The 16,277-nt window shown below is 37.4% G+C and overlaps 1 protein-coding gene across 1 annotated transcript in view; it reads right to left on the bottom strand.

Moving 5' to 3' along the window:
• csmd3b (CUB and Sushi multiple domains 3b) overlaps positions 1-16,277 on the bottom strand; it is a 554,961-nt gene that overhangs the window by 47,906 nt on the left and 490,778 nt on the right. The window contains exons 46-53 of the mRNA XM_055157096.1: positions 10,580-10,660; positions 10,189-10,302; positions 9,802-9,990; positions 9,023-9,169; positions 7,196-7,384; positions 5,127-5,237; positions 3,807-3,964; positions 2,017-2,188 (exon numbers count right to left, since the gene is read on the bottom strand). Of these exons, the coding sequence (XP_055013071.1) occupies positions 2,017-2,188; positions 3,807-3,964; positions 5,127-5,237; positions 7,196-7,384; positions 9,023-9,169; positions 9,802-9,990; positions 10,189-10,302; positions 10,580-10,660 (1,161 nt within the window). The remainder of the gene's footprint in view (positions 1-2,016; positions 2,189-3,806; positions 3,965-5,126; positions 5,238-7,195; positions 7,385-9,022; positions 9,170-9,801; positions 9,991-10,188; positions 10,303-10,579; positions 10,661-16,277) is intronic.

Below are 16,277 nucleotides of genomic sequence, written 5' to 3'. Positions count from 1 at the left end.
TAATTCTGATTGAACTTTTTCTTAATAAAGTGTGGAGTATTCTGGGAGACGTGTTTCCTTAGCAGGGTTTCATATAAATGTGACAGCACTAAGTCACAACATGTGTTACCTCTGGCTGCTAGTTGACAGATGACATACAAGAAACATAGGAGAGCATGGTACAAACTCCTACGTGTGTTTATGAGGAAAAGGCAGGGTGCATAGTTTTTGCACATTATTTATAGATTAGATCATGCATGAAAACAGTCAAATGATCTTCAGTGACATCTTTATACTTCTGAAAGACACTACAACTTTTACCACTGTTAGAAATACTGCAAATATTAAGATCAGAAACTTCTTAACAAGTCCAAGGCAACTTTAGCTATAATCTATTTAACTATAATCTGGTGCTGAACATCTGTTTTTTTCTGAGCTTAATGTCTGTGTACATTGTCCCTTCAAATAAAGACTAAACTAAACTAAACTTCTATATACTTCTACATATACAGTGTACTCTAATATCAATTCTAGTACTGTACTGCTACTCTAAGGGTTCACATATGTCCAGGTTTGGTCCTGGTTTGAGCCCAGTTTAGTCCAGATGTTGACATGATTAGGTCTTGTTCTAGTCCTAGTTTAGTCCTGCTCTAAACCAGTTTTTCAGTTTAGTTCCAATTTATATGTGGTTTATGTACAAGTGTGAACACATACAACAACTATTTTACTTTCTTCTACTCAACAAACACTCCAAAATGAATACTTCTCTCAAAATATACAAGAAATAAGTGCAATAATGACACAAAATTGACTCTTGTGTGCATGTTAGAATGATGTTACCTCCTCAAAAACATACCTGGAATTATGTTTTGTTGAGTAATTTTTTTAGTCTGACTACATCTTTATTATTAGTCTGTCTACATCTCCAAAGCTCAAAATGTTCAGTTCCACCTTGAGATCTCATGTAGTAGTACTTTTTAAGATACCTTTTGTTCAGTAGAGATCGCAAATTCCAAGGCTGGAATTATCCAAGTGATTCAAGTGAAGGTGTATGGAGTTTAAAAACACATTGGGGCACTTCCTGTATAATCACGTGACATAACAAGGTGGAACAGAGTGTTTTCTGTTTGAGAGAAGAACTCTAAATAAGCAGGATTTGTGTGGTAAATATGTGTGAATGAAACTAAAGCTGTGCAATTAATTGAATTTTGATCGTGATTTCGTGAAACTCATATAATCGAGTTTAACAAACAAAGCTTAACAAAATTTATTTTGGGATATTTTTATATAAATAAGTATATATATATATTTTTTTTTAAATATACAGAGTGTAGAACAGCTGGATATATAGTTTATTTTGGATACATTTATGTTTTTCTATGCCTTATTTCACGTTCAAAGTATATTTTATTCATATTATGTTTTATACATTGCAAAACAGCTCTAAGGTACATATTTGTATTTATTTTTTATTTGAAAGTTTTGGGTAAATTATCAGTGGCAAAGTGTTTTTTAGAGAGAGAAATGCTGAATAAATGCATCGTGTAACTAAAAAAAGAATGGTTTGAATAATCGTGATTTCAATATTGACCAAAATAATCGTGATAATGATTTTTTTTTCCATAATTAAGCAGCCTTAAATGAAACAAAACACAACTCCAGGTATGTTTTTGATGAGGATCCAACAGTATAAAATAGAAATTAGCATAATGTACGCCTTTAAAGTGATATCCCACCTCTACACTTCAGAATATAGTACATTCACTGCAGGAATTTGGTGGTGAGTTGTGTTCAGGAGGTGGACAAGGCCAGGATGAAGCAGCTGCGGTTCCAGACGAAAGGTTTAGAGGTTCAAACTTCCTCTGATTCTGGCCCTCATTAGAACTGATGTGAAAAAAAATCCCAGCTTCTGCAGTCCAACCTTAGCGGCTACTTCTTCTCTTTGTGACCTTTTCATAGCTGCACTCTATCTGCACTTTTCAAATGACAATAAACCTAGACTATACATCAGTGCATACATTAACAGTGTGCTCGTACCCAAACAGCGTGTTTCGGTTCCACTCCACAGACCCGATGACAAGCACTCCCTCACAGCAGAGCCCACCAGCATGAACCCAAGATCGCAGGTAAAGATGGCAGTAGCACCGAATGTGGTTTGTGTGCCGATTTTCTTTCCATTGGGCGGAGAAGGAAGGTCACCACATGATAACTGCAACGCACAGCCAGACACAGTAATTTAAAACCAGTTAAATTGTTACTGAAATGGCTTAAGGGGTAATTGGGGAAGGTTAACTCAGCAGCCACCAAATTACTCATAACTAACTTGTGTCTAATACAGAGCTACTGATTTCACTGTTTTAGTTCTGCCAGTTTTCTACCATCCAATATTACTAATAGCAGCCTTTAAGCAGATCAAAGTCATTCTTGAATGCTCTTTCATTATTTTTAATACTCTGCCGTCACTAAACCCACTTAATACCAAACAGACAAATCCAAAAATGGGGTGTTTTTATTTTTGAATAGTGTTTTGGTATTTAGCAACTCAACATTGCAAATCTGAAAATTAATAAACTCAAATAGTAGCTTTTTTATTAGTCATAATGAAATGCTACAGGCTACGTGTACCCCTCCCTCATCATGTGATGAGATATTTTAAAGGTGCAATAAGTACCATATTTTTCGGACTATAAATCACACTTTTGTTCATGGTTTGGGTGGTCCTCCGATTTATACTCTGGTGCAACTTATATATTAAAATTTTCAGACTAAAAGCGGCTCTAGGCTCTAGGCTTGCGTGTCAGTATCTGCTACTCCTATTACTCCTGTACCGGTGTGACTTCCTGCTCTACAGCGCATATCTCCTGCAGAAAGAGCCACTGTCTTGCTACAAGTAATGAAATATGCAGGCGAAAACAATAATCAAGCAGCAAAAAGAAAGTTTGGAGTGAGTGAGAAATTTGTGAGGGACTGGTAAAAAGCAGGGATGATGAAACACAGCTTCATAGTAACCAAACGGGTGCGCCATGCAACTTTCCTGGAAGCTATTGGATGTACAGACAAAGCCTGGACTTCAGTGACAACTAAAACCATCCTGTCGGGATTCAGAAAGGCCGTAATAATTCTAACTGGAACTGAAGAGGAAGCTGCGCTCTGTTTACCTCCGGAGGTCGCGGAGTTGCTCAGAAGTGAAACCAAGGATGAAGAATTCAATGGATATAGTGATTTGGAGTGAGATGGACAGTTTGCTAAACTTATTGTGTTCTTTTGTTTGTGCTACAGTTATCTGAATAACTGTTCATATGTAACATTAACAGCCTGATGTTCTCTGTTCTATTATTATTACTATAACTTGCCTTTCAAGATGAAATGTCAGTTCCTGGTCTCTGATTTTATAAAAATAAATTTCCCCCCAAAAGTAAGACTTATAGTCCAGTGTGCCTTATATTTGTTTATTTCTTCTTCATTACGCATTTTTTGGCTGGTGCGACTTATAGTCCAAAAAATACGGTAACTTTTTTGGTGGAGGATTAGGCCTCTCTGGAGATGGATGTAGATGCTGCTGCTTTGCCTGAAAATAGCCTGAAGTAAGGCATGCCCGAAACTGAATAAGCGCAAGCAATATGTGTTCAATTCAAAGCACAGAGGTGACAGGCCCTCCACCAGAAAAATTGCATAATACCCCTTAAAGTATATATTGTATTTTAGCTATACTGAGTTAATCCTTTATCCCTACAATTCACTGATACATGTACTAGATGTATTTTACCCAAGGCCCATAGTTGCTGCTTACTTTGGCAATGTGGTCTCTCATTCCTCCAACTCCAAACCCCATTGGGCAGGCACTGGATGTGGGCGGGGCCTAGTCTGTAGTAGCCAGGGTCACATGTAAACACGATTCGGGTTCCATATTCATAGTGAGAGCCATTTACAATCCTCCAGCGGCCATGCTCCAGTGAGAAAGAACCAATGCTTGGACACACTACAACTGTAAAAGGTAAAGCATAGACAATAATGCGTTATAATCAAAACAAAAATAAGAGAGATAGATAAAATTGTTAATTGAGAGCTTGGTATTTTAGTACAACTATTCTGTATCTATACCACTATATAATAAGTGAACTATGAATAAAGAATGAAGAAAGACAGTGAACAAACAGTGTATTAAAAATTATTTAGGCTTATTCAGTACTTAATTAATGCCCTAAACCTAACTTCTAATACTAAGTAGTTTCTAAGCCTGAATCATTCTTAATTAGCTATGTGTTTGTGGTTTATAAAGACAAGACAAGGGGCAATAAAAGTCTTTCTCCTTGATAAAATTCACCAAACATTCTCTTTGTTCCGGCTTTAAATCCTCAATCTTGGGAATCGTTGCAAACACAGAATCATTCATCTCGACTTCGTGTTTACTGTTGTGCGGTAAAAAGGGCACATGAGTTTGACGTCATGGCGTCACAGCTCTTTGCTGATTGGCCGGTGCACAATCTAGAAATCCCAGGGTTCTTGCAAACAGTGTACTGTATTCCAATTCCTGACCTAGTCGCTGGAGAGAAATGAAATTGAGTAGAGGCACTAAGTGGCGCCAGCCTGGGTAGCAAAATATCCATTCTTTCCTGTGAGGCTGTGACCATACAATACCAATAAAACGCACAAGTAATTTTGTCTGTAAAATGATGTACAACCATAGATAAAAGAACAAACCTATGTGCTATTATGTTTCATTATGTGTGAGAAATACAGGATGACATTCATTCCTATTCTCCAAACAACTCACCCTTATGTAATAGATAATACTCCCTACAACTGTACAACAACTCACACTTATGTAACAGATAACCCTATGTTCTGTCATCATTATGTCATCTTTGCAGTGTTTTTCTTTGCAACCTCTTGTAAATAGCTGAGAACTGTTTGTTTTACTATATTCCTATACATTTTGTTTTTACTTGTACATATACATCTATATAGTTATGCTTTATTGACATGAGTCTCTTGCTATTTTGCTACTTTTATTTATTTACGGTTTGTATTTGTGCTCTGTGTTATTATAATAAACTGTGATGTGTTAGCTGCTGTGTCCAGATAATTTCCCTTGTGGATCAATAAAGTTTGTATAAATCTAAGTTTAAGTGTTGTGTGTGTCTAACCTGAGCAGCGTGGGATCTTATTGTGGTTGCTCCATGTTCCGTCCGGCTGGCAGATGGCAGATGTGAGCTCTTTACTGGAGAGTCTGTAGCCGTCGTTACAGAAGTAAGAGACTTGTTCCCACCGAGTAGTCAGCTGTTAAAACCCCACCGTTTATGGGAGCCTTAGGTGCGCCACATGACACCGCTACAGGGAAACGTACAGCCCAGGGTTAGCCAAAAATGATCAACACACAAGACCAATGTTTGTTAGCTTTGTTAGCCTCCAAGGGGATGTTATATTACTGAACATTTTGTGCACAATTAGCAGAAGCCTGGATTAAGTTCTTTCTATTATGGACTAAAAACACCCAATCAGAGGAAGCCAGCACCATCCGGCATTAGTAAAATATACACATTTTGCTAAAAGCTGCTCCACAGGGTTTTAAATAGTCTCGTTTGTAAAGCTCACCAGCGTGATATTACACAGTGTCGACAATCTGCTGTACATCCTTCATTTGACTTTCTATCAGTAACTGCGTGGATGTGCCTGGCGGTTATTTGATGTGTGCGATTAGACAGCAGCACATCAAATATTTAATATGTATCTACTCCTTGATGTATGGCAGTGGTTTTAAAAGCAGTCAAGTACAGAGGCGGACAGAGGGAAGAGTTTACGTGAGCCAAATAAATGCATTGTTTATTCCCATGCGTTTGATTCTCTCTTTGTGTTATTTTAATTAAAGAACAGATGCTGAACCATAAGCAATGGTCAAATGTGCTAAGAATTTATAATAAACTTCCACTGGTCAGACACAACTTTAGAGAGTTCATATGGCAACTGATTTAAAAGTTTAATTGTTAGTAAGTACAACACCTTGGCCCTATATCAAGAAATGTCAAAGATGCCTGTACATGGAGCTTGACAAGTTCTAAAGGTAATTGTTCTGTACTCACAGTATACCCTTATAGTTAATATTCCACTAAAACTTACTTCTTGTGTGTGTGTTCATAGTGGCCAATTTTGTAATTGGGTCATTCCACCTCAGTTCACCCAATGAGTTAAACCATACTTTGTTAAATTTGGATGAAACTTGGCATATATGTAAATCATAGCCAGAAAAGCCAAAATTTCCATTTTTAGTTTGGTCGGACCGACGGTTTCCCAAGATTTTTTCACTTTTTTTTTTCACTAGGTTTTTGACTTTTTCCCATGGTCGCTGAATTTCTAATTGCATTTACTCAACTACTGGTCCGATATCAAAAACCAAGGTATCTCTGGAAAGGGGAAATCCTAAAGAATCCATTTCATGAAACGAAGACAGTTGTGAAATTTTCACTGACTTTTGGTACTGTGTAATTGACAATTTTTCTTAGAGTATATAAACTTGAACTCTGTGTGTATAAATGTATAGCTGTATACAGTGAATGGAGACTTGGCATGTCTTAAAATGGAGGTAAGTCAACTTCTAGGTAAATTTGTGTGAAAATAAAAAAAAGAAAACCCCTCCAGATTTTTTTATATGTTGTAGTAGACATATACGGCTAAATTTTTTCTATTGGTGTCATTGAGTTGGGAGTGTCCTTTTTTGTCAATTTCACAGTCAAAATATAAGTCAAAAGGTAATTCATTTCAAAAGTACTCAAATGCCAGATTTGGATTCTGTATGATTTCCCCTTTCCAGAGATATCTTGGTTTTTGATATCGGACCAGAAGTTGCTGAGTAAATGCAATCTGAAATTCAGCAACCACGAAAAAAAGTGAAAAAAATGAAATGGTGATATCTCGGAAACCATTACTCCAATCATGCTAAAATTTGAAATTTTGGCTTTCTTGGCTATGACTTACCCATACACCAATTTTCTTTGCAATTGGACAATGTCAAGGTTCAAATAGCATTTTTTTGTGGTGAATTGACCCATCTGTAAGATTATATTTTTGTATTGAATGGTCATTATGTGTAGGCTATGTTGCATTCTGATCCTACTCAAATCCTCTCAAATGTTGTCAAAAATCATAACCTTAAAGTCTATATTAATTGAACTTTGTAAATTACTTTCCCAGCATCATGAGCTTATTGAAAATAGTGTACCTTGACACGCAGGTACAGGTGAGTCCCAGGCGTGGTAGCCCAGTACTGTTCTTCTACAGGTTGCGGTGGCATTGCCGATGAGACGGTAACCACGGTCACAGGCCCACCGCACGACGCTGTTAACATGGCCGCCGCTCTGAGAGGAGATGGACCCGTGCAATGGCGAATCCGGGGTGGAGCAGTAAAGGGCTGAAGACAAGGAAGATTTAATAATAGAATCTTTAAATGTAGTGACAAATACAAAATAAAGAAAGGAACAACAGAATTCAAATTTTATATTGCATAATATGAAATGTAAAAGAAAATGTATGTGTTTGGCTTAGCTTTATCAAACAACTGAAAGTAATTTTTAATTTAGTAGAACATATTTAAGAGGCATAAATAAAGTAAAAGAACTTTTTAAGTAATCAATAATTTCTGTATATGGCGACTGCCAAGATGACATGAGGAATTACTTTATGAAACATTACTTCATTAAAAAGACTAAAGACAATATTGGCAACAAGGTACAACATAAGTTGATTATGACTCAGCTGGCAAAGGAAAAGAAAGTTGTTCCTATGTCCTCTGTTGACTGGCTCTTTGCAGAGGTTGGCCAAAACTTGAAGATCTTGAAGAATAAAGCTAATATTAAAAGGTGCACTACACCACTTTTCTGAAAAATCCATCCCTCCACAGATCTGACCAGGAACTTGGCCTTTAATTTTCATAGCAATATGTAAAATTATATGTGAAGTTGTTTGAGAAGGGCTCACACTCTCATCCTATACTGCATTGCACAATAATTCAGTCTATAAGAGCCTCAATAATATTAAGGAATATTGTTTAACAGTTAACAGATTTTTTTTTTTCCTAGATGGAGAATTGCAGACGTTTGCCAGTCAATAAGGTTTAGCCACTTCTTCCCAATTAAGGATCTCTGACAGCGCATATTTCTAAAGTGGAGCCTGTTGGAGCCAAACACAAATGATTACCAGGGAAAGCGCCACTATCCCTGAACCAGCATGTTGGAAGGCAGCCAAGAAAAAACTCTTTAGGTCTAGTCCAGTTTTCTCTCCTCCACCGTATTTAAGGATTAAGGGGATTATTTCCACGACAACAAACTTCATTCATTCCTAATAAGAGTAACACACGCAATTAAATAGTTGCTTTGTATTTGGAAATTGAGTTGCTTTCTTTTCTTTTTAAACTGAATCTGGCTGAGTGTAAAGAAGTTGAACCAGCTTGCAACATATGTTTTGCAATCCGTGCAGATGCCCACATTAATCATAGCTATCAAAAAAGGTTAAAGAAGGAGCAGCCAGGGAGGCATTTCTGTTATTATTGAGTATATAATTCATCACACAGTCCAGTGGTGAATTAAAGGTTAAAGAAGCAGCCTTCAGACTGGAAGGTTACAAGTATGGAGAGAATGAGCAAAACGCTACATGTAAAATGGCACTGCACCCTGCGCCTGTCAGGGAATGCCCTTGACTAAAGCACTCAGACGCCATTACATAAAGAGAAGGTGCTTAATGCCCAGCCGTTTAGCGTTATGCTCAGCTGGTCCAGGTGCAGCACTATGGAAGTGCAATGCTAGCTGCAAAACAACATCTGTGCCTGTGTAGATGAATATATAGCTACAATGCAATTTTCATTTAACAGGAGACAGACAGAAGCGGGTTACTCCAATCATCTGGCCACTTTCACTGTAATGCATTTTTCAGCATGATTCAAATTGAGTGCTATCATTTACAATCTAAAACTACCTTCTGTCTGTCTCTGTGTTTATTCCATGCAATATAGTAAAGTAGTAAGATAAGATTGGATACATACTTTGGTACTCACCAACATAGCGAATTTTGAAGCCTTTCTTGTTGGTGCCATGGTCAGAGGACCAGCGGACCAAAAACTGGTGACCAGAGGTGGTCAGGTTAAAGGGCGTGGGCAAGTCTCCGCTCAGGGTGGCTAATGTGGGGCTGTTGGCGGTGGAGCCTGTGGGAATGGGACACAACATGAGACGGTATTATAGATTTGTGTCACGTCAGTGCATGTCATAAGTGGAGACAATAGACAGGATGTTAATATAAAAATCAATATACAGTTTCCCATGACACTGTTAGTCTGGCTACTATATTTTTCTTCCCTTACAGACCACTGCAGATTTAAATTTGGATGGTAGTTGTTTACAGTCGATTGATTTTTGTTTTATTGTCACTTAAATGACTTTAATGGGACACACCATTTAAATTTTTGGATGCTCAATAGCTGGTAAATGACTAGTACCATTGTGCTTTCAAGTTCAATATCACTTGTTACAACTTTCACTCTGTGATTTCCAGAAGCCAGGAAGTTAAATTTTTAAAATTGAAAAACATAACAAAGTTGTGATATTCTATCAACCATGAAATCATTGTCAAGCATATATTGCCAAGGCCAAAAGTGGTATAATAGTTATGCTGGACTTCAGCCTGACCAGCAACTTTGGCTGTAACATTGTGTCCTGTCTAAAGAGTCTCACTGCTGACCACTGCAGATTCGGCCCATTTAAACTTTGGAAGAACCACAGTCCTTAGCCCTCCGTTTCTATAGCCCCCAGCTCATGCAGAATATAGTACAGGTTTTACCATCAAAGATCTCCAACACGTCAAACTCCCTCTCTGTGTGGAAGCTCTCAAAGGTGATGGTGACATTGTAGCCCTTCTCCACTGTGACACTCCATGAGCACATCTGCAGATTCGGATAACTCTCCGGCCAACCAGGACTCAGGATCACCCCGGAAGAGTCGTATCTCACATCATGGGCAGGGCATTGTACTACAAATGAAAACAATAATTCACGAATAAACAAAAATACACCGACTATGGCACTGTAAAGAGATGATGTTGGTCGAATGCAGCTCTAACTTTCAATATAATGGCTTTTTTTTAAAAACATGCTCAAAAATTTAACAGTTGAAGTCACACTTAACAGTCCCAATGTAACTAAACTGATTTGTATTAACAGCTACTAACCTTGACATGTTGGAGGTGGGGCATCCATCTGTAGCCTCTCTCCAAGACGACAGGTAAGAATCTCACTTCCCACCAATGAAAATCCAGGATGGCATCTGTACCTGATGATGTCGCCTGTTGCATAACATTTCAGTTTGATAAACACAGAAGAGGCTGAAACATCATTATCCCATCCACAGACATACAGCCTTATGCAACTCTGCTTATCCAAACAAAGCCAAAATATGCCATTAATTTTTAAACACTTGAATACCATTACTGTCAGTGGTGCATCTCTTGGGGTGGTGTTTGATAAACTTAGGCCATAGGAAAGTAACAAGTGGGCTAGTTTTCATGCTCCATCAAACTGACACAAATTGAGAGCGACGTGTCAAATAGAAGGACAACTCACCTATCTCCAGCTCCCCGTCCTCCATCAGGGTGTCAGCGTTGGGCACTTCAGGAGGAGGCTGGCACACCCGTAATTGGTACGCTAGGACACATAGGGAAGGGAGAAAAATGTGGTTTAAAAATAACAAATGTGTGGAAGTAACAAACAACTGCCCTAACGATCCTTACATGACCCAAAAGTGACACTGATTCAGGTCTAGGTATATGATTATTTTAACAACCATGTATAATTTAAACACAAAAACAACAAAAACAAATGCTGTTTTTGGAGAGCTCGTAGAAAAGTAAAGTCTGGAACATAACATAAGTTCTGAAGAAAGATGGGATGATAAATGGTTATAGAAAATTTTAAATAGCTCTTTTCCACCTTCAAGGCACTTCACATCAGGAAATCATATACCAGTGTGTGCAGACAGTAGAGGTGACATGGGTTAAGTGTTTTCCTCAAGGGCACAATGACAGCATCCAATCTGTGTATTATTCATTCAAAATAAAACCAAAAATAAGATAACAAAAAAACACCTATTTTCTTCATTATTTGTCTCCAAAACCAAAATGAAAAAACGGAAAACGATTCGTTTTTTCAGTTTTCGATTTTCTGTTTAAATGAATAATGGAAAAACGGATAACTGCCGTTTCCGTGACTTAAACTGCGATGCCGGACTTTTGCGCCGCATACGGACTGAACCAGGCCTGATCCCAGGACTGAACCAGGATTAAACCAAAACTGAACTAGGACTAAAATATGACTAAACCAGGTCTAAACCAGGACTAAACTAGGTCTAAATCAGAAATAAACCAGGACTGAACTCCTGGTTCAGTTTGTATGCGGCGCAAAAATCTGACATCGCAGTTTAAGTCATGGAAACGGGAAACGGCCGTTATCAGTTTTTCCATTATTCATTTAAACACAAAATCGAAAACTGTAAAAATGAAACATTATCTGTTTTTTTTGTTTGTTTGTTTGATTGTTTTGGAGACAAATAATGAAGAAAATTGTTTTTTTTTGTTTTTTTTCTTATTTTTGGTTTTATTTTGAAAAATGAATGAACGAATGATACACGGACTGAATTCATCTGTGGGAGCTGCATTCGAACCGCCAACCTTCAGATCAGTGAACAAACACTTTACCACTTGAGCTACCATCACCCATTATTTGTATATATTATATACTTTTACCGTCTACAGAAGTAACAGTGTCTACTAACAGTTGGTGATTGAACTGCTTTTGATATTAAGGCATTAAATAAGAAAAAATCGACTGGACTTCATTATACGGATTATTCAGGAACTTTTTCAAACGTGATGCACTGCAGTTTTCAACCTTTTCTTTTAATGCCATGACCTATATAGCCATTGACATTAGCTGATCATAAATTCAAAAGTTAAAATAGCAAAGGTCATGGCAATTATTAGCACAACAGTTCATATGTTAGATTTCTTCTGACCAATGCGTTTCCTATGTTTTGGTCTTTTTGGAATGTGTTGCTTTCCTCACCTGACCACCCAGTTCTTTCTACATTCTGTTCAAACCCAGAAGGGACTAGAACCGGACAATGGCATGTGAAATTTCTCTGACCAAACTTGAGATGATCCAACCACAGCTGCTAATTTGAATCACGTGTCTCTCAAAGGTGGAAGACATCTCCTCTACAAAATTCTCGTAACATTCAGAACAAAATATATGACTTCTTATACCTGAGATAATTCATAATTTCATAATTAGACTGTCGATTCTTTAAAAATCAGCTCTGGTTCAGTTCTTTATGTTGTTTTTCTCCTTTTTTTTTTTTTTTTTTTTTTTTTAATATACGTAAAATAAGTCCTTCTGATTGGTTCATCCACCTGTCAATCACGCCCTCTGAAATCAAAGAGACACGATACAGCTCCAGATTCACTCGTCTTTGTAAAACTTTGTCAAAGTGTGTGGTTCTTGCTGGTCTATAAGTGCTTTCCAGTACACAATTTCATTACAATTAAAACTTTTCACAGTAATACTTGGAGCTATTTGCAACCCACTTTCTGTCATTTATGCATTTTACAGTTACTTTTTCAGATTTGTTTTGATTTCTAGACTCATATTCGACCCACTAACTTTAAAACAATCTCCCTCCATTTGACGGTTTTTGCCTTGAATCATAAAAACGAAGCAAGTTCACAGCCCCTGAGCTGAGGATTGTAATCAATATAACCGCATGACCATAGATCAGTCAGTAGAAAGATAGAGAGAAAACGGATAAAGGAGAGAAAGAGAGGGAGAAGAGAGGGAGGAGAGGTAGGGAGCGCCGTCGGCTATGACTCAAGATGAAATTGACTATGAAAATGAGACCTGCCAATAGTATCTGTTGCTCTCATGCATATCAAAGCCCTGGGGTGTGTGTGGGCGCATGTAAACAGACCCATGTCTCCTCTCCATTGTATTTACTGTATATATGAGAAACGGTAAAACATCATAATCATTGATCTGGGCCAGACGTTTATTTTCAGACCTCGTTCTCAGGCCACAGTGTGAGGGATTGTAGTGGGAAGGCAATGACAATCAAAATAGACCCACAGTGACATAGAGAAAGTGCATAGATAAAATGAGAATTGACAAGTAGAGAGGAATTGATCTGGTATTTCTAAACTCTGACAATATCAAGGACAGTTATTTCACTTGTATAATACAGAAGAATATCAATCTCAATGACTAATATTGGATGTGGTGACGTACAAAATGGTGTGAATATAGCATAGTATAGAAAATATTGATACTTTGAAACTAATGTCATCAATATTCCCTTGGGGTGTGGTGCTAACTGTGGGCACTGCACTGGTTGAAGCTCTGTTACTAAAGGTTAACATATAAAATTATAGAAAAAAAGCTATCTAGCATTAGCCAACGCTCTGGGGTCAGCCCTATGTTCCCTCAGCCTATGTTCCCTCAGCCCTATGTTCCCTTAGCTCTATGTTCCCTCAGCTCTATGTTCCCTTAGCTCTATGTTCCCTCAGCTCTATGTTCCCTTAGCTCTATGTTTCCTCAGCCCTATGTTCCCTTAGCTCTATGTTCCCTCACCTCAATGTTTCCACAGTTCTATGTTTCCTTAGCCCTATGTTCCCTCAGCCCTATGTTCCCTTATTTCTAAGATTTTTCTAATTTCTAAGATTTTTTCTCAAAATGAAACTCTAATTCAAGTAATTTTTATTGTTATACCTTTTGTTTAATACATTTAAAGGGTTGATTCAGAGTTATTTCACCCAAGGATCCTTTGCACCATGACCTCTACATTACATCTGTAGTCAACTGCTGCTGGATAATAGTTTGGGTGTAATTGACGACCAAATTGGGAGAAATGGGGATAAATTCTGATGCAAATTGATGATAAAGGAAATGTGGGAACATAGGGCCTAATTTTAGAAAGAAAAAAAAAAAAAAAAGTTCCATGGATGCTCATTGATCGCAGGCTAACAAAAATGTGTTGATTTACTCAATTTGTATTTTTTCTTGAGTTTCCAAACTATCACGTGTTTGCCAATAAGTGCATTGTGTCACCATGGTAAATGCTAAACATCCCACCATTGACATACATGTAGAGCACCCCCGAGCGTGATGTCACGACACAGTATCAGTAGTATATATAGGATTATGGAAGTTGTACTAGTGGTAGATGCAGTAGTAACAATAAAGGTGTAGGATCAATAGTGGTCATGAAAAGTAGTAATATCTGTTGTACTAATGCAGTAGTTGCAATTATAGTTTTTCAACTAAATGTTGTATCAATAAATTGCTTTGTATCAATAAAACATGAATTTATTGATACAAAACAACAATAATACATTCAATAATACATTCTCAACATTATATACAATACATTTATTTTTATGTGTCACATTATAACTATAAAGTAATTTAGACAACTTTAGGCCCTTCTGCTGTCCAACCAAGAAGTAACATTATAACATCAGTAATTACAAATCTAAAAACGACTTTGCAAAATTCTTAATAAAATCTTAAATATAATGATGCACTACGTTTTGGTGAAATTAGTAGTCTGACCTCTCATATGAACTTGTGAGCAACTTTCAAACTTTGATTTACTTGGAAAAGTCCACGTTTGATGTAGTGTTTTAGACAATGACATGAAAATGCTCGTACAATCCGCACTCTGCTGCGGTGCCTCTGACGTGTGTCCCTGGTAAATGTAACTGCACAATGGATTGTGTTGTGCTTCGCCCAGAGCTGTCAAGACAGTTTGTACCGGCAGAAGGCCATTTTAGAGAAATGTTATTTTAAATTTCTCTCTCTAATGTTCCTCTTTCAAAAATGGGCTCACAGATGTCCATTAAAACACAATTCCTCTTGAAGCCTTTTACACAGACACACACATCTATTGTGATACTTTATTTGGTGGTCTTCACTTTAATACCAGTTGTTCATTCGCTATCAGTGTGTAATCATTTTTAACACTGAAAAAAAAAAAACAGAAAAGATGAGTTAATTAAAATGTTCCTGTTTTGATCTAAAAGTGCTGTGTGGTGGCAGGTCCGTCAAATGCTTTTCTCCGAGGAAATATTATTCTATCTTTATAGAGACCAAACCAGGCCAAGTTACAGGTCAGATCTGTGGAGAGGTGACCCCTCTCACAGCAAGAATGCCTGTTTTTTTTTTTAGCAATAAAAGCACTGCCATTGAATAAATGCCAGGGCTGTTTAATGTCATACTGAGGAACATTCCAGGCAGAGCAACAACAACTCCATAGAAACAAGCAGACAACAGATCCTCCACCAGAAAAGTTACACAATGCACCTTTAAGGTAGGTGTTTTGTTGAGCTGGAACTATTATCAACAACTATGAGACTGTTTTAAGGTGTACAGTTGTAGCCATATACTTTATATTAGAAACTTATGCTAACCACTCTGCCACTGGATCCCTCTCTTAGTGAATATAACTCGTGCTACTATTCATATCACTGCCTGTTCTTCTTACACATCTCCCTTGCCAGTTTAAACTCAAATGTCTCAATACAAGCAGAATTGAAAATAAACTTGAGTACTGTGATGTACTGTGCCTGTGCAAGTGTGACAGCTGACAGTTAAGACTGCCAGAGAAATTCATTAACAACATGTCAGTCGTCGAAAAAAGTAAAGCCCCATCTAAAACAAAAAAAAAAAAGAATGGAAACTTGATGTGAAAAGCTCCAAAAGTAAAAGTTTTTGGCAAAGAAAAATATGTTATTCACAAAAGGGATAGTAGATGATCTACATGTATGTGGAGAAGATGGGAAAAAATGTCACACTGTGCAAAAACTGGTTAAAATCCATAAATCTCCTGTTATGAAACTCATTAGGGACCATCCATGTAGAAAGTGTTATCCAAAAAAAGCTGCAAATTGTCAAGTGAAAGAGGAGAGAGAAAAGTTTCACCGCAACATTGAAAGTGTCCCAAAAACATTAAAACAACGATGCATTTTGATGGCTTTGAAAAACCACTCGTTCTTACTCCAAAGAAAACTCTTAAAACGATTCAAGATGGATGCCCAGAAATGTTAAGATTGATGTTTTTGTGCTAAAACAAAAAGCAGGCCCATACTGAAGGCTTTCGTCTTAAATACAGACAGAAGACAAATCTAAGCTCTCTGAAGGACCACAGTGAAAGATGGAGCGGAAATGAAAAAGTGAACTTTATGGCATGGGCAGACTTGCACAAATATAATGCCCT

The sequence above is a fragment of the Boleophthalmus pectinirostris genome, unplaced genomic scaffold (genome assembly GCF_026225935.1).
Source record: "Boleophthalmus pectinirostris isolate CB_2022bp ecotype Guang Dong unplaced genomic scaffold, ASM2622593v1 HiC_scaffold_21, whole genome shotgun sequence".
NCBI lineage: Eukaryota > Metazoa > Chordata > Actinopteri > Gobiiformes > Gobiidae > Boleophthalmus > Boleophthalmus pectinirostris.
Note: the sequence above shows the minus strand (reverse complement) of the source record. Positions and strands in the feature narration are given on the sequence as shown.